This window comes from Cebus imitator, unplaced genomic scaffold (assembly GCF_001604975.1).
Source record: "Cebus imitator isolate Cc_AM_T3 unplaced genomic scaffold, Cebus_imitator-1.0 Scaffold205, whole genome shotgun sequence".
Lineage (NCBI taxonomy): Eukaryota > Metazoa > Chordata > Mammalia > Primates > Cebidae > Cebus > Cebus imitator.
In genome coordinates this window covers 3,234,550-3,260,198 of record NW_016107520.1, presented here as the reverse complement: position 1 = coordinate 3,260,198, position 25,649 = coordinate 3,234,550, and the positions used below count along the sequence as shown (strand labels likewise).

General features: G+C 43.4%; 1 protein-coding gene across 3 annotated transcripts in view; it reads left to right on the top strand.

Moving 5' to 3' along the window:
• Positions 1-25,649, top strand: part of RAI14 (retinoic acid induced 14) — a 189,430-nt gene that overhangs the window by 8,634 nt on the left and 155,147 nt on the right. For 2 of the 3 annotated variants that reach the window (XM_017548291.1, XM_017548296.2), the window contains exon 2: positions 24,032-24,115. In XM_017548291.1, the coding sequence (XP_017403780.1) occupies positions 24,080-24,115 (36 nt within the window). In that variant the 5' untranslated portion in view covers positions 24,032-24,079. Of the gene's footprint in view, positions 1-11,156; positions 11,217-24,031; positions 24,116-25,649 lie in introns of all 3 variants that reach the window. The other variant, XM_017548294.2, reaches the window with a different exon arrangement.

Sequence of the window (25,649 nt, the reverse complement as noted above, 5' to 3'; positions counted from 1 at the left end):
CCTGAGCAACATACACTGCAACCTATTTGTAGTGTTTTATCCCTCATCCCCTTCCCACCCTTTCCTCCTGAGTCCCCAAAGTCCATTGTGTCATTCTTAAGCCTTTGCGTCCTCATAGCTTAGCTCCCCCTTCCAAGTGAGAACATATGGTGTTTGACTTTCCATTCCTGAGTTACTTCACTTAGAATAATGGTCTCCCATCTCATCCAGGTCTCTGTGAATGTTATTAAATCATTCCTTTTTATGACTGAGTAGTATTCCATCATTTATATATGCACCACAGTTTATCTACTCAATGACTGATGGGCAATCGGATTGATTCAATATTTTTGCCATCAGTTTGCTTAATTTAGCTGTTCTTTTCAAAGAGGTAATAACTCTAAAACTAACAGCAGCATCTACCTCTTTTCACTTTCACTACATCTGTCCAGTTCCTTTTGCTGGCTGAAGTGACAGACACTCAGAAAACTGGCAATGTTAGCCGGTGAATAAAAGGCCGGAGAAGCTTCCTTTTGCACTAGGGGAGCACAGAGTAAAGTGTTTTTCTTTTTATTCCTCTAAGGAATCCATTTGCAAACCAGAGAAGAAGATCATCTAGCGGTTGGCGTGGTGTCGCGCGCCCGTAGTCCCAGCTACTCAGAAGGCTGAGGCAGGGGAATTGCTTGAACTCGGGAGACAAAGGTTGCAGTGAGCCGAGATCGTGCCACTGCACTCCAGCCTGGCGACAGAGCGAGACTCTGTCTCGGAAAAATATAAATAAATATATATATCTGTGAGGCATAGATGGACACTTGCAAATCTGATGGGGATTTTGGACCATTCTTCCTTGGAGAAGCTAATGTATGTACGATGATGCTGTAAGTTAATAATTTTTATCAGTCTCATGAATTTCATGGAACTCCTTGCTCTAAGGCCATTTATAAACCTCTTTGGAATACACAGGTTAAGAACCCACAACAGCCACCTCTCACAGTTTGAGAACACAATTACAAGGGCTCTTTTTCTATCATGTTCCCCTATCCTCCAGGACAGCTTGATAACCTATCATAGAGGAGTGAAAAGTAATAATTGTGGGTTATATGTCCTCAACTGGAAAACTAGTCATTGGTTGCTGTTAGCCAATCCACATACTGTTGGCCATTTTTAGAAAGTATATCTATTGGATGTAATAAAATGCAATGTAGATGCAATAAAAAGGTGGTTTTGTAGTATGACTGTTTCACAGAGACCTGGTGAATTCAAAGATGAGTCTTAAGTTTCTCACCCCAAGGGTCACTTATTGCTTGGTCTGGAGTTGCGTCTGCTCTGTCTCCAGCTTTTGGTGGCAGCAGTTTCCCAGTTTTGCTGTTTACAGGAGGGAACAGAGATGTCCCAGGCCCCCCACTGACAGTACTTTAAGGCTCACAGATGTCCCGGGTCCCTCCTGACGGTCCTCCTAGACTCACAGGAGATGTCCCGGGTCCCTCCTGGCAGTCCTCCTAGACTCAGAGCAGATGTCCCGGGTCCGTCCTGACGGTCCTCCTAGGCTCACAGGAGATGTCCCGGGTCCCTCCTGACGGTCCTCCTAGGCTCACAGGAGATGTCCCGGGTCCCTCCTGACAGTCCTCCTAGGCTCACAGGAGATGTCCCGGGTCCCTCCTGGCGGTCCTCCTTGGCTCAGAGGAGATGTCCCGGGTCCCTCCTGGCAGTTCTCCTAGACTCACAGGAGATGTCCCGGGTCCCTCCTGACAGTCCTAGGCTCACAGGAGATGTCCCGGGTCCCTCCTGACAGTCCTAGGCTCACAGGAGGTATCCCGGGTCCCTCCTGACACTCCTCCTAGGCTCACAGGAGATGTCCCGGGTCCCTCCTGGCAGTCCTCCTAGGCTCAGAGGAGATGTCCCGGGTCCCTCCTGGCAGTCCTCCTAGGCTCACAGATGTCCCGGGTCCCTCCTGGCGGTCCTCCTAGGCTCAGAGGAGATGTCCCAGGTTCCTCCTGGCGGTCCTCTTAGGCTCACAGGAGATGTCCCAGATACCTCCTGGCGGTCCTCTTAGGCTCACAGGAGATGTCCCGGGTCCCTCCTAACGGTCCTCCTAGGCTCACAGGAGATGTCTTCGGCCCTGCCTGACAGTCCTCCTAGGTGCACGGATGTCCTGTGTCCTCTTAGACTCACAAGTAGGCCTTTGACTGTTCTGCGCAGTAGGGGAAATATCCCCAACTGGCCCTTGGCTTTGCCCTTCTCGGCCTCCCAGCCTGATGGGGCTGTCTTGATGGGACCTGAAGAAGACAGGCCACACTTCTAGTTGGGTACCTGGCCGTCAGCTGGAAGCCTGCTGTTCCAGAGTAAAATGTGCTTCCGTGGGAAGTAGTGTGACCAGGGGAAGGGGCTCCTGTGGCAGAAGCTGCATCTATCAGTGCTCACCTTGGGTGATGTCCTTAAGCCATTTCAGTCAAAAACTGACCAAAAAGGGCTGCTGACCTGCCTGTAACAGAGGCTGCCTGCCTGGCCTGACAGCAGCTCTTTCCACGGGTCAGTGTAATTGACCTGAGCACCTTTTCTGCCGTAGGTACTTTGCTGCTGGACTGTCCCCGAATAAGGCCAGGGCTGGCCATAGTCATTGTCAGGTTTCCTGTAAGTGGTATGTGTTGATGGGATAATTGAGTTTTAGAAGATCTCTGGATGAGTGACAAGACCTGCCCTCGTGGACTTGAGTTTTAGCTGGGTTAGATATGTCGCAATCTGCTACAATACAAGGTGGACTATTAGTGGTGGGCATGGGGTGGCAGTGGTGGTGGGGGGGGGCGGATTCTTTTCACAGATGAGGCTGAGGCCTAGAGAAATGGCCCCTTGGAAAGGGACAGCTAATGAGAGGCAGAGATGGATGGGACCCTAGTACTGGCTGCTCAGCGCTGGGCTCCTACCATTTTTCTTTTCTGTTTCTCTCATAGGTCAACAGTGACCTTGAGAGTCCTGTATGTAGCTAATTACAATTGTTATTTGGAATTCATATCATTTTTCTATTTTGAGAAAATGTTTTCACGTTTCTTTTTTTTTTCTGAGATAGGATCTTACTCTGTCTCCCAGGCTGGAGTGCAGTGGTGAAATCTTGGCTTACCGCAGCCTTGACCTCCTGGGCTCAAGCAGTCCTCCCACCTTTTCTCCCTAGTAGCTGGTACTGCAGATGTACACCACCACTGCTAGCTAAATTTTGTATTTTTGGAGAGACAGTTTCATCATGTTGCCTGGGCTGGCCTCAAACTCCTAAGCTCAAGCAATCCATCTGCTGTGGCCTCCCAAAAGTGCTGGGATTACAGGCGTGATCCACCGTGCTCTGCCTGAGCCCCCAACCTTTTTTTTTTTTTTTTTTTTTTTTTTTGCATCAGAAAAAAGCTATTTAAAACATAGGCATAGAAACTATAGCCAATAACCATATATTTACCATCCAGAATTTCCTTGGGCTACTTTTGTTTTTTGATGAAAGACTCCAAAGTCTTAAGTACGGAAGACTTATATAGACTTGGTCAATTCACCTTGAAGAAGAGGGTGAAAATTGGGAATTCCAGGGGAGGCCAGTGGCATTGAGCAGCAGCAAGAAGGTCAGAAATGGTGCAAGACGCAGGCCCTTAGCATGCTGCTGTACGTGAGAACCATGTAAACAAATGTTCCTCAGGCTTTGTTGATGAGTTCACCTATTCTGTGCTGAGCCTCCCAATTTGACAAGAATGCTGAAGTAAAGGGAACATCTCCTCCCATGAAAGCTGACATGTTGGTGATGGATCCTTTTTCAAAAATGAAAGGAATTACTTCTGTTGCTGAGAGAGGACAGCCATGCACAGTGGCCTCTTCTCAGCTGCTCAGAGGATATGGGAACTTGTGAGCCAAGAGGCTCATGGACAACGGGCTGCAGCATTTTCTTTCTTCTTTATGAAAGACGGTGAAGCCAGGCGTTGGCTCATGCCTGTACTCCCAGTACTTTGGGAGGCTGAAGTGGTGGATCACTTGAGGTCAGGAGTTTGAGACCAACCTGGCCAACATGGTGAAAACCTGTCTCCACTAAAAATACAAAAATTAGCTGGACATGGTGGTGTGCACCTGTAATCCCAGCTACTTGGGAGGCTGAGGCAGGCGAGTCACATGAACCCCGGAGGCAGAGGTCGCAGTGAGCCAAGACCATGCCACTACACTCCAGCCTGGGCAACAGAGCGAGACTGTCTCAAAGCAAAACAAAGCAAAAAAAAAAGGTAGGCCCCAGGAAAGGTTCAGCGTCCTATATTTAACATGCTAGGAAGCCATAGCACCAGGCAAGGTGCTGAGTTTTCCATCTTTGTGTCTCCAAGCACAGGCCTACTTCAGGCCCAGTTTCCATTTGTCGTGGGTGCAAGTTGATTCAAACGCTCTCAGAACCTTCTTGGGTCTTTGTTTAAAGAAATAAAAAAAAGTCTTAGATTTTCTTAAAGGTCTATATCATTTTTCTCTTTTGAGAAAAACGTTTTGCATTTCTTATGAGCTTTTTTAAATTGGGGGAAAATACTATTTAAAATATAGGCATGGAAACTATTGCCAATATTCATATACTTACCATCCAAGATTTTCTTGGAATGTTTTTATTTTTTGAGGAAAAACTCACGTCTGCCAGTAACTTCATGTATACAGCCACTCAGCAATCTTGATAAATTCCTAGATAATTAGGTCCTTGTTTTTTTTTTTTTTTTTCCTTTTTTTTTGATAATGGAGTCTCATTCTGTCATCAGGCTGGAGTGCAGTGGCACTGTATGGGCTCACTGCAGCCTCTGCCTTCCCGGTTAAAGTGATTTCTCCTGCCTCAGCCTCCTGAGTAGCTGGGACTGCAGGTGTATTTTTAGTAGAGGCTGGGTTTTACCGTGTTGACCAGGTGGCTTGGGCCACCGCGCCCGGCCAGTAGTTAGGTTGTTTCTATGCTATACACCTTTGCACGGTGTTGGGTGTGCTGTTTGTTTCCTTTTTCAACTGCTCTTCTATAGTCTCTAAAAACCTAAGGAGACAGGCACATGATGCACTGATTTCCTCCAAGTGATACCTATCCCAAGCCTGTCTCCCGATGGCTTTGCTAATGTTTGTGCCTTGTTTGCCAACAGGCTTGCTTTCTGTCTTGTCTTTAAAACAGCCCCTGATTATTTTACATGCATAGCCCCTACAACAAAGGGCATTTGATTCTATGCCCCTTTGACCAAATAAATGGAAAGTGGGTGTTTATATCCACTGTGGCAAAAGAAACAAGGAGGTGCTCACCCTCTCCTGGTGACAACTGCTGCAGGCTTGGGTGGCAGGCTGCCTGGCTGTGGGCACTTTTGTGTGTGGCTTCTTGAACAATAGCACTGTGCACCTCTGTCCCATTCTTACCTCATGGGGTGATGTTTTTAGGATTCCACATGTATAATATCAGGGCTTAAATTGTCCTGAAGAATTGCAGCAGCATTTTCTTTACTTCCTTTTTTTTTTTTTTTTTTTTTTTTTTTTTGATGGAGTTTTGTTTTTGTTGCCCAGGCTGGAGTTGGAGTGCAGTGACACAATCTCAACTCACTGCAACCTCCGCCTCCCAGGTACAAGCAATTCTCCTGCCGAGATCATGCCATTGCACTCCAACTCCAGCCTGGGCAACAAGACTAAAACTCCTTCTGGGATTACAGGCATGTGCCACCATGCCTGGGTAATTTTGTATTTTTAGTAGAGATGGGGTTTCTCCATGTTGGTCAGGCTGGTCTTGAACTCCCGACCTCAGGTGATCCACCTGCCTTGGCGTCCCAAAGTGCTGGAATTACAGGCATGAGCCACTGTGCCTGGACCAGCATTTTCTTTTTTATAGGTTAGAGAGAGTTGTGCAGGATGGAATAATTTCTTAAAGAACAGAAATGTCCTCATGTTAGAGAAGTACATAACTATCTAAATGTTCTGCTTTTCCAAATTGTTGCCAAGATATGGAAACCTCCATCCCAGTCTGCTGTCAGCTCTGCCGAATGTAAAAATAGCCATTTCACTTGTCTATAATTATCTTTATATTTTCTCTGTTATTGACTGTGGATCTTTAGCCAAGCTATATGGAAGAGGATTTGTTGACTCCGTGAATTCAATAAAATTATTCCTTAAGCATGTGCTCCGCATGTGAGAACAAAGAAATAAAGATGCTTCTTCCATTCCAGTGAGGCAGGGCTGTGTGAGTAAGGACGAACAGCCAGAAGGAATGCCTGTTGCCAATTGGTTCATTCAGATTTCCTAGAGGGGCCTCTGTGTGCCAGCAGCAATTCTGAAGCCTTGTTCCATCTTTGAAGGCAACTGAATTTTTTCTTTTAAGTACTAGAAAGATTGGCCTGTTGGCTAGACTTTTAAAAATTACTGGTGTTGTCTAACATGTAGCCTGGTGTCACGTCTTGGGCTTGGAAGTTGAACCTTAGTTTAATCCATCCTCCTCTATTTATGGGCTATGCCCTTTTGACCAAATAAACTTTCTCTGCTGCAATTTCCTAGTCTGGAAGCTGAGAATAATAACAATAGCATCTAATTCTGAAGTGCTTGTGAGCATTAAATGAGATGATACCCATTTATAATAAAATAATTAAAAAAATTTTTGCAAAGTAATCTTTAAAGGATAGCTATTGTGGCTGTTACTATCATTGCTAATGTCATCATGTTCTTTATCACCCCACCTTTAAAGAACTGCTGATATATTGGCCAACATGATTATTCCTGCCATTATAATCTATAACAATAAAGAGAGATTGCCCCGTATGTTATCGTAATGTATCTGCCTTGTGTCTTCTGTTGAGTGCGCAACTGTTTGTATTAGCATTCTCCCTATTTGTCCTTCTATTATTATGCCATTGTGTGATGTGGACAATGTAAAGATGTAGTTCTTTTATTAGTGCCCAGTCTTATCTTATTCCAGATTGCATTACCAAGGTCTTCAGCCTCACCAGAGAACTTGTATTGCTTCAACCATAATCTAGACACAGAGTAGTAACATCTTGGTTAAACTGAACATGGTGGCTCTTAGCACGAAGTAATGGTAAAGTTAATTCTTTACCGAGTTTTTTGGAAAATTTTCCAAACGTTGATAGAAAAAAAGCATAGACATGTTTTCTGAATAGTATGTGCCAGTAATTTTGTTTTTGTTTTTGTTTTGGGGAGAGTTTTCAGCCTCTACTACAGAAAATTTGGGGCTGGGATAGGCTAATACAGTCTTATTAGATGCTGTACAGCAAGTAAAAGCTATAGCTTCTTTTTTTGCCTTTTTTTGAGACAGGGTTTTGTTCTTGTCACCCAGGCTTGAGTGCAGTGGTGTGGTCTTGGCTCACTGCAACCTCCGCCTCCTGGGTCAGGTGGTTCTCCTGCATCAGCCTCCCAAGTGGCTGGAATTACGGCGCTCGCCACCACACCCAGCTAACCTCTGTTTTTTTTTAGTAGAGACGAGGTTTCACCATGGTGGCCACTCCTGACCTCAGGTGATCTACCTGCTTCGGCCTCCCAAAGTGCTGGGATTACAGCCGTGAGCCACCACTCCCAGATCAAAGCTATAGCTTCTTAAGAATAAGGAGGATAAATGTAGCTCCATGGTGCCCCTTGTCAGCCCGAATTGAGGATGGTCTTTTGAGACCAGCTAGAGGGAGAGAGTACAGGAGAGTCCCTGACTGGTAAACTAGCCCTTTCATAGATGGACGTGGTCTTCTTGCCAACAGGGTAATCGTTTAGTTTGCATACATTAGGAGTCCATCAGTCTTTGAGTGAAATAAAATTGTAGGCTAATCATCCCTTTTACGTGTGGGAGAGTGAATCTTTTAAATTACAACTTTCAATCATTGTTTAATTATTAACCTCCCGCATTTGCTAGATGAGTTTTGTGATCTTATGATAGTAAGTAAATGTTGAAGGTGGGAGCATATACATTTTCTCCTTAATTTTACATCTGCTTTGTTAGTATTAATAATAAGATGCTATATGCTTGAAGGGGAAAATCTAAATCATTACTATCTAACAAAAATGCAAGCAAACCACTAATACAGGCCACATAGATCATATTAAATTGTTTGGTAGCCACAATAAAATGTTTTTTTAAATGAAATTAATTTTTATAAATTTTATCTAATATGTCCAACATATTATTTCTAATATCTAATCCATATGAAACTTATTAATGATGTAGTTGGCATTCTATTTTACTAGTCTTTGAAGTCCATTGTGTAAATCCTCTTTACAGTGCATCTCAATTTGCACTAGTCACATTTCAAATACTCGGAGGCCACATGTGGCTATAGTATTGGACAGTACTGGTCTGAATAATATGTCTTCTTGTAGGTCCAGTAACCCCATTCCACCTGACGTCTAGAATGTACTCAATAAACAAATATATGATTAAGCTTCCTTGTTTCTTTTACCCAGTTAACTGGGATTTTGCCCTTAGCTTTAAGCATTTCTATAGAGAATTACAATAGCTTCATCACAAACTAATTATACATGGTGTAATAAACATTTGAGTTTTGGGTTTAAAAATCCATATCTCTACTTCTGTGCAAGTGCATTAGCCCATGTTGACTTTTTTTTTTTTTTTCTTATTTTGAAATGGAGGTTTGCTCTTATTGGCCAGACTGAAGTGCAATGGTGTGATCTCAGCTCACTGCAACCTCTGCCTCCCAGGTTCAAGTGATTTTCCTGCCTCAGCCTCCCTAGTAGCTGGGATTACAGGTACCCACCGCCATGCTCAGCTAATTTATTGTATTTTTAGTAGAGACAGAGTTTCACTGTGTTGGCCAGGCTGGTCTCGAACTCCTGACCTCAGGTGATCCACCCGCCTTAGCATCCCAAAGTGCTGGGATTACAGGTGTGAGCCACTGTGTGCAGCTCCGACTTTTTATTTAAAAAAAAAAAAAAAAAAAAAAAAAACACCCAGAATGATTTTGTAGGCTGGGGTTGTATGGTCCATATTTCCGTGTCACCTGTGTACTTGGCTCCTGGTTGAGATTCAGTGCGTATGACGTGAATAAGAAATTATAGGTTTCTCATAAATTTTAAGTTCTTGAGTAGCCTTGATGCTATTACCGTGTAAAACTCTTGCATTAGATGCAAGGTATGTAGGTTTGTGGATATGTGTGGGGCACGTGGGGGAGCATATTCGGTCTTTACTGGTTAATGGAAGCATTCCCCATCCTTCATGTTAGTGCTGTTTGCTTTTTATCCCTGCACACAGAAAGTGGTTGGAAATTGAAAGAAAGACTAGGGTTTCAAATTTAGTTAACAGGAGTTTGTCTTTATCAGGCAGGTGGATCTAGCTGCCCCCATGGCCCAGGCATAGAACAACTTGCAGCTTGTGATGGAAAAATACCCGAAAGGCTTTTCTATTTGTAGTGTGGCAAATCCAGGCTGGCATGGTCCCTGGGGAGTGAGGCCTTGATGTTTGAGCCACTCTGTTAGGTGTCTCTTCCAGGTGTCTTGCTTAGAATAAATGAGGGTGACGGTGTGTTTTCATATCATATCTTCACCACTATTCAAGGATTAAGTGCTCAGAGGGTTATTTATCAGAGGCATTGAGGTCTCCTGGTCACCTGAGCCCCCAGCACCCCATCTCACTCCATACCCCATGGCAGTTTCCCTACTGTCTGTCCTTCTCACATTGTTCCTACCAGTCCTGAAGGTTTTGTTTTTCCTATTCCTCCTTAGCCTGTACTTGGGGAACAGCTTCCTTGTTTCCCTCCTTTGTACTCCCGCAGTACTGTGGAGTCAAGTCCCAGGAGAGCAGAGAAGATAGAGTCCACTTCTATCTCCAGACCCCAAGCACTATTTCCTCCTAGACCCAGCTGTTACAGTGGCTTTTTATTTCTTGAGGGCTTAAAAATTAGTTAATGCTATTTACTTCCAGTTAATTGTGATTGTTTTCATTGTTGACCTGATTTCTGTAGGAGAGCCAAAGAGCAGTGCTTAATTTCAGAATGAAAATAGCCCAGAAGACTCACACGTGGATTGCCGGCAAGGTCACCTTCAGTGACTGTACTGATGTTAGAGGAGGGTAATGAATGGAGGACTGATGAGGTGAGGCTGTGTGAGGGCAGTGGGCAGGACAGATCCACACGCAGCGAAGAGCCAAACAAGTGAATGACAAACATGCCCTCCTTAACCTGCAGATTCAAAGGGTCATCCCATTATATATTTTCACTTCTGTAGCTTCATGAAGTAAATTTAGCTGCTGACTTCAGGAATGCGCTGAACAGACCAAATTGCAAGCTGCAAATGTGCTGTTGAAGATCTAGGCACCTCTTCTACTGTGGCATCTGAGTTGGGTCTCTGTCACTTGCAACCTAAGAGTACTGACAAATACTTTGGTGCCTGAGGGCAAGTGTCAGAAACTCAGCTTGAAATAGTTTAGGCTAGAAGGGGCGTGCCTTGCCTTCTGTGACCCCATATCCTGTGCTAAAAGGGTGTGGCAATAGCTCGGCCTCAGGAATCCCTGGAATCAGCCCACCTTGCCCCATCCTCACCCCGCCCCTGGTTCCCTCTCTCAAACCAGCTAGAACTGGGTTTTGGGCAGCTGCCAGGCTCCTGGTTTCCCAGTTCTCATCCCAAGAGAAAGGTCGGCCTCCCCTCCCCAACTCCAAAAATCCCCTTATGAGGACACAGTTCCACCTCTAAGGGAGCAGCTATTGCCAGAATGACCTGGCTGGAGTGGGTGGGGACGGTAGGAGGAGGGGGCTGGGCCCTGGTGGACAGGCCCATCATGGATCCACTGCAGGAGTACCAAGCCACAGTGTTAGGCTAAAGGAGACGGGAGGCCTGCCTTCACATGAGCCAGCACTCCATCTCTGTTGGACTGGAGACACGAAACAGCCTTTTTTTGAATACACAGTGTATGAGTGATGTCCAAATATGATAGCTGGGGCAGCATAAATAATTTCTGGACTTTACATCCACTCCCTTCTCCTAGGGCATCAGAGTTCACAGAATCTATGTCATTAACATATTTATATATTCCTCATTCTGAATAGTATTCAAGACACTAGATGCCTGGGTGAGGGAAGAGATTCACAAGCCAAATGGCATTGTAAATGACGTCTCCAGCATTCCAGAATGTGAGAGTCCAAGTTTTCCTGTTTTGAAACTGAGTCAAAGAACCAATGAAATATGTAGTTAGCCAACTTTTAGAAATTCATTCTTTCTAGGGTAACAACAGGAATTAAACATAACGATGAACAGAACCTGTTCTCTTACTCACTCGAAAGATATGTTTCATAACCAATTACTTTGTATATGGGCCTCCCCTTTTTTTTTTTTTGGAGACAGCAACTCACTCTGTTGCCCAGGCTGGAGTGCAATGGCATGATCTCGGCTTACCGCAACCTCTGCCTTTCAGCAATTCTCCTGCCTCAGCCTGCCGAGTAGCTGGGATTACAGGCATCCACCACCATGCCTGGCTAATTTATGTATTTTTTTAGTAGAGTTGGAATTTCACCATGTTGACTAGGCTGGTCTTGAACTGCTGCCCTCAGGTGATCCACCTGCCTTGGCCTCTCAAATCTGCTGGGATTACAGGTGTGAGCTACCACGCCCAGCCTTCATTGGATCTTTTTAAGAACTTCACTGAGATATAACTTACTTTCTGTGAAATTCACTGATTTTAGTATACAAGTCAACAACTTTTATTAAATTAACAGTTTTGCAGTCATCACCACCATCTAGTTTTAGAACATTTTTCTCACTCCAGAAAGACCCTTTATGGCATTTGCAGTTACTTCCTATTAGCGTTCCCAGCCCTGGACAACCATCAATCTACTTTTTGTCTCTATAAATTTACTTTTTCTAGACATGCCTTAGAAATGGAATCATGGCCAGGGAGGGGTGGTGGCTCATGCTTCTAATCCCAGCACTTTGGGAGGCCCAGGCAGGAGGAACATTTGAGGCCAGGAGTTCACAGCCAGGCTGGGCAACACAGTGAGACCCTGTTTCTACAGAAATACAAAAATTAGCTGGGTGTGGTGATGTGTGCCTGTAGTCCCAGCTACTCAGGAGGCTGAGATGGGAGGATCACTTGTGCCCAGGAGTTTGAGGCTACAGAGAGCTATGATGGTGCCACTGTACTCCAGCCTGGGTAACAGAGCAAACTCTGTGTCTCTGTTACCCCCTCAAAAAAGGAATCATGTTATGTGTGGTCTTTTGTGTCTAACTTTCACTTTTCAAAATGTTTTTGAGCTTCATCCATGTGTCACCATGGATCAGCATTCTATTCCTTTTTCTTGCTGGATAGTATTCCATTATATGGAATTGCCACAGTTTATTTACCTAGTTGACAGACATTTCTGTTTCACGTTTTCCACAATCATGAATGCTGCTTCTAAAAATATTCAGTCTTTGTGTGGACATATGTTTTCATTTCTCTCATAGGTAGGAATAGTATTGCTGAGTCGTGGGGTAAATTTCTATTTAACCTTGTAAGAAATTGTCACACTGCATTTCACAATGGCTATACCATTTTACATTTTCACCAATAATGTTTGAGGATTGGATCTCTATCTTTAAACTTGATGGGCTCTTTTGGGTTTCAAGATAGGTGAAAATGAAGGAATGGACTTTGGAGGAAGCTGTGAAGGGGCTTACCCATACATAGTCACGTGGGGCCAGTTGCTGGGCACATGTAAGGCAGTTTTCCTCTTCAGAGGCGAACATGGTGGAGTGTTTAGAAGGTGATATTGAAATGAACATCAAAAGATAAGTAACATACAACAGGATGAGCATTTTGGAGATCATCTTAAAAATAACTTCAATTTAAGGGATAATTGCATGGAGTTTCTTAGTCCTAGAGTGATTTTTATATTCCAGAGGTAGTTTGTTTTGATTAAGCCATGCTTTTTAAATTGGATGGATTTAGGGCGGGAGGTAACCTTGGGACTTTTCTTTGGTAGGCTTATTGGAGCATGTGAGTAGCAGATTTGACAGACCAGATAGTGGTGATGCCACAGCCAATTTTGTATCAGTGCCGCTGGCTCTGCCTGATTCATAGACTAAGATCAATCCTGGTTGATGGCAGGTTTTATTCTCAAAGAAGAATGATATATTTGGTTTCCAAGAGGAATGTCATCCCTGAATAAAGACAAGTTGTGAATATAGGAGATGAATGATCTCAAAAGAGTTTTACTACCTGATCATTATGATAGAGTATCTAAATGACATTTATAGTTTAAAAAGAATGTGCTCATTTATTTTCTTGGAAAAAAGATCTGAGATATTATTTTGGAAAGGATTCATTGCCAAGATGACACTATTGTTATGTCTTTCCCCCACTAACTTTATCATCTGGGCAGTCTTTCAACTAACCTGTACCTTGGTTAATTCATAAAAGAAGGTTTGCTAGTTTATTCATTCATAATTTATTTGGTTTGCTGAATAAATAAGACATAGTAATCATAAAGCAGCTCCTGTCTGAAAGTTATTTGGTGAGGTTACTATACCCCTTGTCTCTGGATGAAATCTATGATGTTTCTTTCTCTTTTTTTTTGAGACACAGTTTCACTCTCACCCAGGCTGGAGTGCAGTGGGCACGTCTCTATTCACTGCAGCCTCTGCCTCCTGGGTTCAAGTGATTCTTGTGCCTCAGCTTCCTAATTGTGTGCCACCAGGCCTATCTCATTTTTGTATTTTTAGTAGAGACGAGGTTTTGCCATGTTGGCCAGGCTGGTCTCGAGCTCCTGTCCTCAAGTGATCCATCCACCTCGGCCTTCCAATCCCAGCTAAAGTGCTGGGATTATAGGCATGAGCCAAAATACCTGGCATTTCTTTCTTTTCTTTTCTTTTTGAGTCAGAGTTTCGCTCTGTAGCCAGGCTGGAGCGTGGTGGCGTGATCTCGGCTCATTGCAACCTCTGCTTCCCGGGTTCAAGCTATTCTCCTGCCTCGGCCTCCCAAGTAGCTGGGACTGTGGGTATGTACCACAATACCCAGCTAATTTTTGTATTTTTAGTAGAGTAGGGGTTTTACCATGTTGACCAGGATGGTCTCGATCTCTTGACCTTGTGATTTGCCTACCTCAGCCTCCCAAAGTGCTGGGATTACAGGTGTGAGCCACTGTGCCCAGCCTTTTTTTTTTTTTTTAAATGGGATCTCGTTCTGTCTCCCAGGCTAGAGCATAGTGACAATTATAGGCCCTTAGCTTCAAAATCCTGGGCTCAAGCGATCCTTTTGCCTTAGCCTCCTAAGTGGCTGGGACTGCAGGTGCACACCAAGATACCCAACTAATTTGTTTTTATTTTTGTAGCAATGGGGATCTCACTATGTTGCCCAGGCTGGTCTCAGGGTCAAGAGATCCTCCCACCTTGGCCTTCCAGAGTGCTGGGATTATAGGCATGAGCCACTGCACCCAGCGTCTATGACTTTTCTGATTATTGTTAGATTTTTTTTTTTTAATTTCTGCAGTCAGTTTCTACTGCTAAATACTCTTAATTCAGAACTTAGAGGGCTCAGTGTCAAAAATTAGGTTGCTGCAAAAGTAATTATGGTTTTTGTTATTTTAATGGCAAAAGCCGTGATTACTTTTGCACCAATTTAATCACAGTAAAAAGCTGAAATTTTATTTAAGGTTAAATAACTCTCCCTTTTCTCTTTGTCCCTACTTCACCCTGCTACCCTGCCTCTTGCATCTTCCTGTCCACAGTTTGGGATCTCTCTAAGGATCACTCTATGGTAAAACTGGGCGTAGGGCAGGGGAAGATAAGAAGTTAGTTAGAGGAATAAAAATGTTCTTTTTTTTTGAGACAGAGTCTTACTCTGCTGCCCTGGCTGAGTACAGTGGCATGATCTTAGCTCACCTCAACCTCTACCTCTTAAGTTTAAGCAATTTTTATGCCTCAGCCTCCTGAGTAGCTGGGATTACAGGCACCCACCACCACGCCCGACTGAAAGTTCTTATTTGACTTGGCACGATAGTGCCGTGTTCTGAGATTGACAGATGTTTGTTTTACTGCTGCGCTATTTCTGGGAATGGATTGTGCCCCTCCACCCCATTTCTATGTTGAAGTCCTACCCTAGTTTCTCAAAATGTACCTGTATTTGGAGACAGGGCCTTTGCAGGGGTAATTAAGGTAAAATAAGGTCATACGGGTGGACTCTAATCCAATATGATTGGTATCATCATAAGATGAAAAGATTAGGATACAGACACACACAGAAGACGACCATGTGAAAACATAGGGCGAAGATGTCTGTCTATATATAGGCCAAGAAGAAAGGCCTCTAGAAGGAAACTGACCCTGTTGCCACCTTGATCTTGGGCTTTATTTTGTGCTGTTTAAGCTACCCAGTCTGCAGTACTTCGCAGTGGCAGCCCTGGCACACCAACAGAGGGGCCCCTTGGAGACCTCCCTCTTCTCACTCCATTTCTGGACCATCACTGCAGACCGACCTCTCTTCTGCAATCCCCTTGACAAAGGTGATGTGATTGCCTCCAGTTTGTTGCTTCTCCATCAGGGAATCCACTTCTCTCTGCCCTCTTTGTCTTTCCAATCTGCCCTATTACACAGAATCTAAGATGACTTATTTCCCTCTGTTGTGAGTTGTCTACATCTGCTCCATAGGAAACACATATTTTTGCACAAATAAACTCCAGCATTCAGGCTGATAACAGCACAACAGCAACCTCTCCTTCATTTCCATCCTGGAAGCATAGGCCAGTTTCTCTCCATTTTAGATTTTTCAGGTATGGATCAGACACCTGTGCAACCTCTTCAGAGCTTCTCTCATGAGGTTGAGTAGGTGTGGTAGAATCACTGCATAGTTCTCTCCACTGGAAGACCCTCCCGCATTCCGCTCACACTCTGACCTGTTTAGACCTGGGTTTGAGTAAGGGGTTCAAGAACCCTGTTACCAGTTTTCAGTTGAATCCTTTGAAAATTTGCATCTTGGGCTTAAATGACTGTGTTTGTAGTCATCATTGATTCATTCAGTCAGTGCAAAGTTTCACCAAGTGTTGACTATGAAGAGAGCCTTGCTGAGGCCAGAGGTGAAACCTTGGCCCTGTCTAGGATGGACGTTTTCTTTATTGATGAGCTCCCTGAGCAGAAGGGGATTAAGGTCTCCCATGAAATAACGCAGCAGGCATGTTGATTTTGGGGGGAATCCTTGGCTTGCCCTGTAGTTCTGAAATCAGGCTGAGAAAATCTCTGTCCTAAGAATTTGCCTCCAGGGTACTAGCTGATGATCTTTGCACTCATCCAACCCCAATGTTGCATTATTGAAAATGGTCAGTTCCTTCAGGTAGGCTGAGCATGGTGACCGTGGGGATGCTGTGTGAGGACAGTAGCAATGAGAGGGAAGGGGGCAGATGGGAAATAAAAAGGAGGGGCAGCCTGGTAAGATTTCAGAGGCCAAATGAGCTGGGTTTTTAAAAACCTTTTAGTGCTTTCCTCTTGTAGAGGGTGAAACCCAATTACTATGTTGTATATGTGCAAGTATCTCAATGATGCTAACCCCCCTCAGTGCACTTGGGACCCAAGAGAGCCTTGCTGAGGTCAGAGGTGAGGTCTAAAATCTATCCAAGCACTTTACCTCTATCTTTGTTGATGATATGCCAGTGGCCAGGGCCCAAGTAAGGGCAAAATGAAAATCCTCTATTCCAGAGTAAGTGGGTAGTCTGAGATGTAAATTTTCTTTTCTTTTTTTCCTCCCCAGATGGAGTCTAGCTCTGTCACCCAAGCTGGAATTCAGTGGAGTGATCTCAGCTCACTGCAACCTCCACCCCCCCCAGATTCAAGTGATTCCCATGCCTCAGCCTCCCAAGTAGCTGGGATTACAGGCACCCACCACAATGCCCAGCTAATTTCTTTTTTGTTTTTAGTAAAAATGAGGTTTCACTGTGTTGACCAGGCTGATCTTGAACCCCTGACCTCATGATCCGCCCACCTTGGCCTCCCAAAGTACTGGGATTATAAGCGCGAGCCACCGCGCCTGGCTGAGATGTAGAATTTCAAATTTGCTGAAAACTGGTAACAGGTTTCTTGAATCCCTCACTCACATCCAGGGTATAAAGGAGTCAGATTGGGGGAAAATCTTTCTTTGCCAAGAACTATGCAATGATTCATACAACCCCACTGTCTTAGTCCATTTTCTTTTGCTATAACAGAATATTACAGACTGGGTAATTTACAAAGAAAAGAAGCTTATCGGGTTCATAGTTCTGGAGTTGGGGAAGTCCAAGGACATGGTGCTGGTCCCTAGCAAGGGATATCCTGTGGCAGAAGGTAGATGCAAAAGAGACCACAAGAGCAAGCCTAGCTCACTTTTATAATAACCCACTCTGGCAAGAACTAATTCACTCCTGGGATTAAGTATTAACCCATTCAGGAGGGTAGAACCTTTATTGACCCAATCACTCTTAAAAGTCCTCATCCCTTAATACTGTTACATTGGCAATTAAGTTTCCAGCACATGAACTTTTGGAGGTCACATTCAAACCATAGCTTATGGGTCCACTTGGGGAGATTCAACAAGTGTCAGACCCTTTCCTGGAAAGTCTAAGAAAGGAGTGGCCTATCTGGGGGAGAAAGAGACAAAATGCCCTTTCCTCTGTCACCTGTCCAAATCCTGTGTTTCTTTTAAGTTCAGTTAGCGTCCTGCTCCCATTTAGGAAGACTTCTTTTCCTAAAAATAAATTTTTCTAACCCTTCAAGATTTCTACTGTTTGAATTTCCACAGTATTTAACACCTACTTATAAGATGATTTTTAATTATTCTTTTTTTTTTGGAGACGGAGTTTTGCTCTTGTTGCCCAGGCTGGAATGCAGTGGTGTGATCTCAGCTAACTGCAACCTCCACCTCCCAGGTTCAAGCGATTCTCCTCCCTCTGCCTCCCCAGTAGCTGGGATTACAGGCATGTGCCACTATGCCTAGCTAATTTTGTATTTTTAGTAGAGATGGGGTTTCACCATGTTGGTCAGGATGGTCTCAAACTCCTGACCTCGGGCAATCCACCTACCTTGGCCTCCCAAAGTGCTGGGATTACAGGCATGAGCCGCCATGTCCAGACAGTTATTATTCTTTATTCATATCCTCAGTCAGTTTTGAGTCCTCTGGGCCTGCTCATAGGTCCTATAAGCTAAGTGTTTGTATGTGTTTAAAATTCTGTCTTTTTATAACAGTACAAATGTGTTAGAAAGTAAATTGGGCAAGAGGGAACAGTACCTGTTGGGCCCTCCTTCCTATTTTTATATTCTTCTAGAAGGAGCAACATGAACTCACAGCATAGCCCTATCTGAGAGGCAGAGGTTGAAGCAGCTTCTACCCACTGGGAGGAGTTCGGATGGCATAAGCTGCTGTGTTGTTAAGAAAACCTTCATTGGGAAGGTTGGTCTGGAGAGACCTTGGACAGAATGTATTTGTTTCGCTGGATTGAGAGAATTGAATGTTTATATAGCTTTTGGTTAAAATTCCATTTTTGTTGCAGAGAGATTATTGTCTGAAGAAACACTCAAGCACTTGAGTGAGAAGAGGTGGATGCCGACAGGGAGAGGAGTGGATTTTAGCCTCTTATGCTTGTTCAGCACTTCTGTGGTACGGATTTTAAGTCCTGATGTCCTTTTTAACTTGGAAGAAAAAGCCCCGAAACCTGCCTAGGAGCACATGTTAGTTGGTGTTCTGGTTTGGCTGAGAATTCCGTGGATGTATTCCCATCTTCCATGATGGAATATTATTATTATTTTTGAGACAGGGTTTCTTTCATCCAGGCTGAAGTGCAGTGGCACAATCATGGCTCACTGTAGCCTTGAACTCCTGTGCTCAAGTGACCCTCCCACATCATTCTTTTGAGTAGCTAGGACTACAGGCATGTGCCACCACCCCAGCTAATTAAAAATTTTTTTTTTCTTTTTTAGAGACAGGGTCTTGCTATGTTGCCCAGGCTGGTCTCAAACTTTTGGTCTCAAGCAGTCTTTCCACCTTAGCCTCCCAAAATGCTGGGATTACAGACATGAGCTGTACCCAGCTTTACAGACAAAGCTGTACCCAGCTTTTCCTATTTTCATCAGTTTAGAGGTTTCTAAACTGGAATTTTCTTTTTTTTTTCTTTCTTTGTTTTGAGACAAAGTTTTGCTCTTGTTACCCAGGCTGGAGTGCAATGACGAATTGGCTCACTGCAAACTCCACTTCCTGGGTTGAAGCAATTATTCTGCCTCAGCCTCCTGAGTAGCTGGGATTACAGGCATGTGCTACCATGCCTGGCTAACTTTGTATTGTTAGTAGAGGTGGGGTTTCTCCATGTTGGTCAGGCTGGTCTCGAACTCCTGACCTCAGGTGATCCACCCACCTCGGCCTCCCAAAGTGCTGGGTTACAGGTGTGACTAAGCTGTAATTTTCTTAATCCTAAGGATTGGAGAATGTAATAGAGATTACTAACTTTTTAAAAAAATAACAGCTTTGTTGAGATATCATTCATATACCATTCACTTCACCTCTTGAAAGTGTACAAATGAATGGTTTTTAGTATGATCACAGGTTGTGCAACCATTACAGCAATAAATTTTAGAACAATTTTCATTACTCCTAAAAGAAAACCCTATATCCATTGTAAGGTTTTTTTTTTTTTTTTTTTAAATACTCAAATAAGTTTAAGTTTTTTGTTCATGATAAAGCTGTCTAGGCTAATATCAAGGTTTTAAAATTTAGGCTAGGATTGGGAGTTACATTATTTTTTTAAAGGGAAAATGAATTAATAAATAACAGTGTTGCATCCAGCCTTTCAAATGAGATGGAAACAAGGACGTACATCTCTGCTTTGCTCCATCCTCATCTATCAAAGTGACGAACATTGTCTGATGATTGGTAGCCAGTGCCATATTTCAGGGACTTATTTTGAATTAAATAGGTAGTAAACTGACTAATATTTCTGCTCAGTGAGTAGGTGTGCTTTATTCTGCTTGCAGTGGGAGAACTTAGTTCAGAGAACCTTTTCCATAGATGCGTGATTGTTTTCTGTACATACTTGAATTAGGCTGCTATGCAGCTAATTCAGCTTTGCTGCATTTTTTTTTTTTTTTTAAATAAGCCTCCCAATTTAATGGCTTTTCCATAGACTGCCTTTAGCGTGGCCTTGCTAAACTGATAGATGTCACTTTACTCAACATAGGCTGTAGCCCAGCCTGGGCTTTAGAAGTTTGAGATGGAAAATGGGACTGTAGCATCCCAGTTGACCCAAGGAAGGCGAGTTCGTTTACTTATGATTCATCTTGAGGAAGAGGAGATGCTGAGACAGCTGGGACCTGGTGTTATTCCAGGGCCAGGATACTTTCTGCCAGACATGGCTTCCAGGTGTTAGATCTTTCCGTGAATACCAGGAAAGCAGTGATCTATTAATAACTTAACCCCCAGCTACAGTTTATGCATCTGGAATTACCATTGTGTAGGTTTCCAAACTTCTTTTCCTTTGACACCTATCTTTATCACTGTGGAGTTATGCCCATGGGCCACCCAGCTCTCCCACACCCAGTGTCCAAGAAGACACTGAATTTGGCGGTTACTATCTTCCCCTGGGAGCTTTTGGAATTATTACTGTATTTATTTAATTGTCTTCAAATAAGAGTTTGCATACTTCTCACTGCGTGCTTTAAAAAAAAAAAAAAGCCAAAGACAAATACACAGCAAAACTAACACAATACCCAGGAAGCCCCCGTGACCTCAAACAAAAATCTCACCCACTGTTGCCTATGACTGTGTTCTCTGAATATGTGAATGAAGGAAAGCTTTGAGTGGCTCTGCATGGGCAACTGCACAGTTTTGGGTTACCCAGGACTTGGCCTCTCTCTTCTCCCTTTCCTGCTGCACCGATTTGGCCTGTTTCCTTGGTTATTGGTACTTCCACAAGAAAGAGGAAGGAATTAAATTCGAAGGATGATTTCCACTTTCTAGCAACAGTTGGTGTAGAAACCCTGGGCCAGCCAGTGACAGTTTGGGAATATCTGATTATCATGATTTCTACTTTGATTCGTCAAAAGGTGATTCTGTTTTGATGTGAAAAAACCAACCCAAGTTTCATTTATGAACCAGACCAACTCTGACAATCATGTTCCTGTTCTGCCTACATCAGTTCTAGGTTCTCTAACTTCAGTGTGCAAAAGATTCAACCAAGGACTCTTGGGCTCTGCCCCTTGAGATTCAGTTTCCATAGGATAACATAGGATGGGAACTAAAAGGTTGCATTTAGCAAATTGTCCCCAGGTCTTTCTGATGCGGATTCACAAGGGGCTGACTTTGAGAAACACTGCCCTGGAATTTGCACTTACTATTCAGGTACCAGCCCAGCCCTTTCTGTGATTAAATGCTTGGCAGTTAACAATGTGTAATTACAGTGTGTGTAGTTTCCAAGGCAACATGCATCTGTCACTCCTGCAGAGGCTGGGAAGATTGAAAGGGGTGGTGGGGAGGCTGCAGTCACAGTGAGTCCTCCAGATTCGCGCCATCAAAGTGCTTCATCATGACTGGGTTTTCACACCATTTATCCAAGGGCCTTAGTCAATGGCAGCAGCAAGAACGAAAGTAAATGGAAGCCAGAGAGTCACTGGGTGACTTCTGAAGGTAGCAACAAGGACATGAAGAAGGATGAGAATGGCACTCAGTGGCTTGCACCCCCCACCCATACTCTCAAGTCGGTTTTGTTCAGAATAATAAGATGTGTGAAGGAATGTGAAATGACCTTGCAAGGCTTCTGAAAACAGTGGTTAACTGTGGTAAACATGTACCTGCTATTCCTCAGTTCTCTACTGGGATGGTGCTGTTAAAGGTCACCTGTTCTCACTTGCAGTGGGCTTGAAGCGACATTTATTGAGCACTTACTATGTTATGGAAACTCATATGGATTATCTTGCCTTTCTGACCTAAGTATATCTTTTCATTTTTTTATCTACATGCAAAGGTTACACATTTTGTACATTTAATGAGAAAGGTAGAGTTTGTACCTGTTTGCCAGACACAGTGGCTCATGCCTATAATCCCAGCTCTTAGGGAGGCAGAGGCTGGAGGATAGCTTAAGGCCAGGAGTTCGTGACCTGCCTGGGCATTATAGCGAGACCCCATTCTCCGTAAAAAAGGAAAAAAAAAGTCTATACATGTTTTAGTACAGGATTTGGCTTTTGGTTTTAGTTATAACACTGTATAGGGCAGTGCTGGTTGGAACTGGAGGGCGCTATTCTAAGTGAAGTAACTCAGGAATGGAAAACCAAATACTGTATGTTCTTACTTGTAAGCGGGAGCTAAGCTATAAGGATGAAAAACATATAGAGTGATATAATGGACTGTCGGGACTCTGGGTAGGGAGAGGTAGGGAGAGAGGTGAGGGATAAAAGACAATATCTTGGTTGCATTAAAATCTCAGAAGTCATTGCTAAAGAATTCATGTTCTAAAAACTACCTATAACCCCAAAACGATTGAAATTAAAAAAAGAAAAACACATAGCAGTGAAAAAAGCATTCAGCCACTAGTCAGATCTCAGAGTTTGGTTCTGAATTTCATCATGAATAGGCTTTGTGACTGCAGGCAAGTTTCTAAACTTGTCTGAGGCTCTGTTTCTACTTCTGCAAGATGAGGCGCTTAGACTAGACCAGCAATCTTGACTTTTGAAGGGTGGTAGCCACCTTGTAGAATCCAGAGAAAACTTGGAACCTTCTTCTCTGAAAAAATGTAAATGTATACTTTCTAAAAGATAATTACACTCAATTTCCAGGGGACCACAGGCCCATCTTCAATGAAGAGATTGCTTAAGATTCAGCTGCAACTCAGAATTGCTGAGTCCCACAGGACCCTGAGAGTCTTGCATTGTTTAGAGAGGCCCCCTGAGGAATGAGCTATTTGATGAGGGAGGTTTTGTTGTTCCTGGCATTTTTCACTAACTGCCCTGTACATTCTGGGGAGGGGAGACAGGAACAAACATCGAGAAAAATACATAGGGAATGAATGGCATCTGGAATATGAACTGTTTTCCTCATCACTTCTTGCAAGGAGGTAGATGGCATGATTACAGCACAGAAGATATGTCGAGGAATGACTTGAACGTAGAGATACAGCACTTTGTGCAGTGACAGTTAAACAGTAATTTAGACTTGCTCTACTCTTTTTTTTTTTTTTTTTTTTTTTTTTTGAGACAGAGTCTCGCTCTGTCGCCCAGGCTAGAGTGCAGTGGTGCAGTCTCGACTCACTGCCACCTCCACCTCCCAGATTCAAGCGATTCTTTTGCTTCAGCCTCCTCAGTAGCTGGGACTACAGGCACGTGCCACCATGCCCAGCTAATTTTTGCATTTTTAGTAAAGATGAGGTTTCACCATGTTGGCCAGGATGGCCATGTTGGCCAGGATGGCTCTTAACCTCATGATCTGCCCGCCTCACCCTCCCAAAGTACCGGGATTACAGTGTGAGCCACCGCACCTGGCAGACTTGCTGTACTTTTAATGTTTGAGAACTCAGTGATATAGAAATCTAAGAAGGTCCAATTCATAGAAGCAGAGAATAGAACGGTAATTACCAGGAGCGGGGATGGGAGTGTGGGGGTGGGGAAGGTGAGGGAGGTAGATGGGGAGATGTTAGTCAATGGGTTCAATGTTTCAGTTAGGAGGAATAGATGAAGAGATCTATTGTACAACATGGTAACTATAGTTAGCGTATTGTATACTTGAAAAAATGCTGAGAGTAGATTTGGAGTGTTCTCATCACAGTGAAATAATAAGTATGTGAGGCAATGCATATGTTAATTAGATCAATTTAGCCATTCTACAATATATGCATATTTCAAAAGTCCTGTTGTACGCCATAAAAGTATATACATTTTTTACTTGTCAATTAAAATAAATATAAGAAGGAAAAAAATTAAAGTTTTGGTTAATTTGAAAATTTCAGAAGCTTCTAGGGAGTATATGATAAGTGGAAATATGTTATTTACCACTTCTCAGCTGTTAGCTGACCACCTTCCCAAGCCAACCCTGTTCTCTCTCCTTCCCACACCCCAAAGTTATAATCCAATCACAAGAGAATATCTTATTTGGAAACCTACACATGTTCTTTTTTTCTCTGCTTAGGTGTTGAAAAGTCTCCTCTAGAGCTTTGGAAGTCTGAATGGACTAAACATGAAGAGCCTGAAAGCGAAGTTCAGAAAGAGTGACGTGAGTATGCGGTGACTCACAGTCTGGCTGTTCCTTCTGCTCCACGGAGCTGCAGAAATGCTCCTCCCCACCTTGATAAGGCACTGCTGGGTTAATAAACTACAGACACTCAAGTGCTCTCGGCCCCAGCTCAGAGTAGCTTCTGTGGATGGCATGCTCTAGGTTCCTTGCTGTTTGTGTGTATAGCTTTCAAAAATAATGTTTTTTTAAATTTTGGGGGTCTGTGCCTTGTAGAGAAAGGAACTTTCACATTTAAACATTCTGTCAAAATATAATGCATGGCAAAGCAATAAATCCAGGTTCACCTTTAATTACCTCGTCTGAAATGATAGCTGCAAAAGTCCATTTTGAAAGTGACATACCTTGGCTTCCATTGAATTCCCATCCATGAATTTCTGCCATTCCACAACTCTGCTCAGAGTATCTGAAAGGAAGTGTCTTAAAGGAAGATTCTTCCTTTAAACATCTTTGAAAGAAGAATCAGTGAAAACCTGAACATTTCTAAAGTTACCAGAAATCCTCACTCCAAATATTATTTTTAGAAGAAACTAGTCTCTCTCATGCGGGTGGTTCAGGAATGACATACTAGCATGGCTCATCTTTGCCTTTGGGAAACACGTTCAACTCTCTGTTAAGGCTTTTCTGGGAAAATGGTATCTATTGCTGCCTGTGCCTTTCCTCCCCTTGAATTCTAGGACTTCTTCCTCATTTGTTATCCATCATAAAAGACTCTGGATTGGAGGAACCAGTTGTGATGTCAGACTTATGAAACAAAGTTTCCCCCAGGAGAAAAGGGAGAAAAACAGCAGAGGGGTTGTACACGATAATATTTTTCAAAAGATCACCCCATAAACCCTTCTATGATCCCAGTCTTGTGCTAGCTGCATTCCAGATACTTCGAGCAGAGTTGTGGAATGGGAGAAATTCGTGGAAGGGAATTAGATGGAAGCCAAGGTATGTCACTCTCAAAATGAGCTTGTTCAGCTGTCAGTTCAGATGAGGTAATTAAAGGTGAACCTGGATTTTATTGTTTTGCCATGAATTATATTTTGACAGCTTGGCACAGCCGCATTTTTGCAATAAATGGAGGCTGCGTCTTTTATGGCTAGCATGTCACATGCACACCTACTTCTGGCTGAAGCTTATCTCCTGAGGCTGCATCATGACATGTAACTTACTGTCCTGATAAAACCCAGGCCAGATGAGATGCTTATGGGATGATGGCAAAATACCAACCCACTTCAGAAGAAACTGGAAAGGGCTATGAAAAAAGTTGGTCTCACCTTCTCATCCTGTAGGTAAATCAAAGAAAACTCATAGAGTGCAAAGAGGCTTGGACAAAGACATAAAAGCAGCTGTTGGCTAGAGTGAAAGTCCTGGTCATCTGACTTCCCAGAAACCTCCTTCGACCTCCTCATCTGCTGGCTGTATGTTATGCGGCCTACATATCTCCCATGGCTTTCAGCTAAGGAGAAAACGGCAATTAAATGGAAAATGTTGCCCAACTCAGCAGATAGGGGTTTCTAAATTGTGT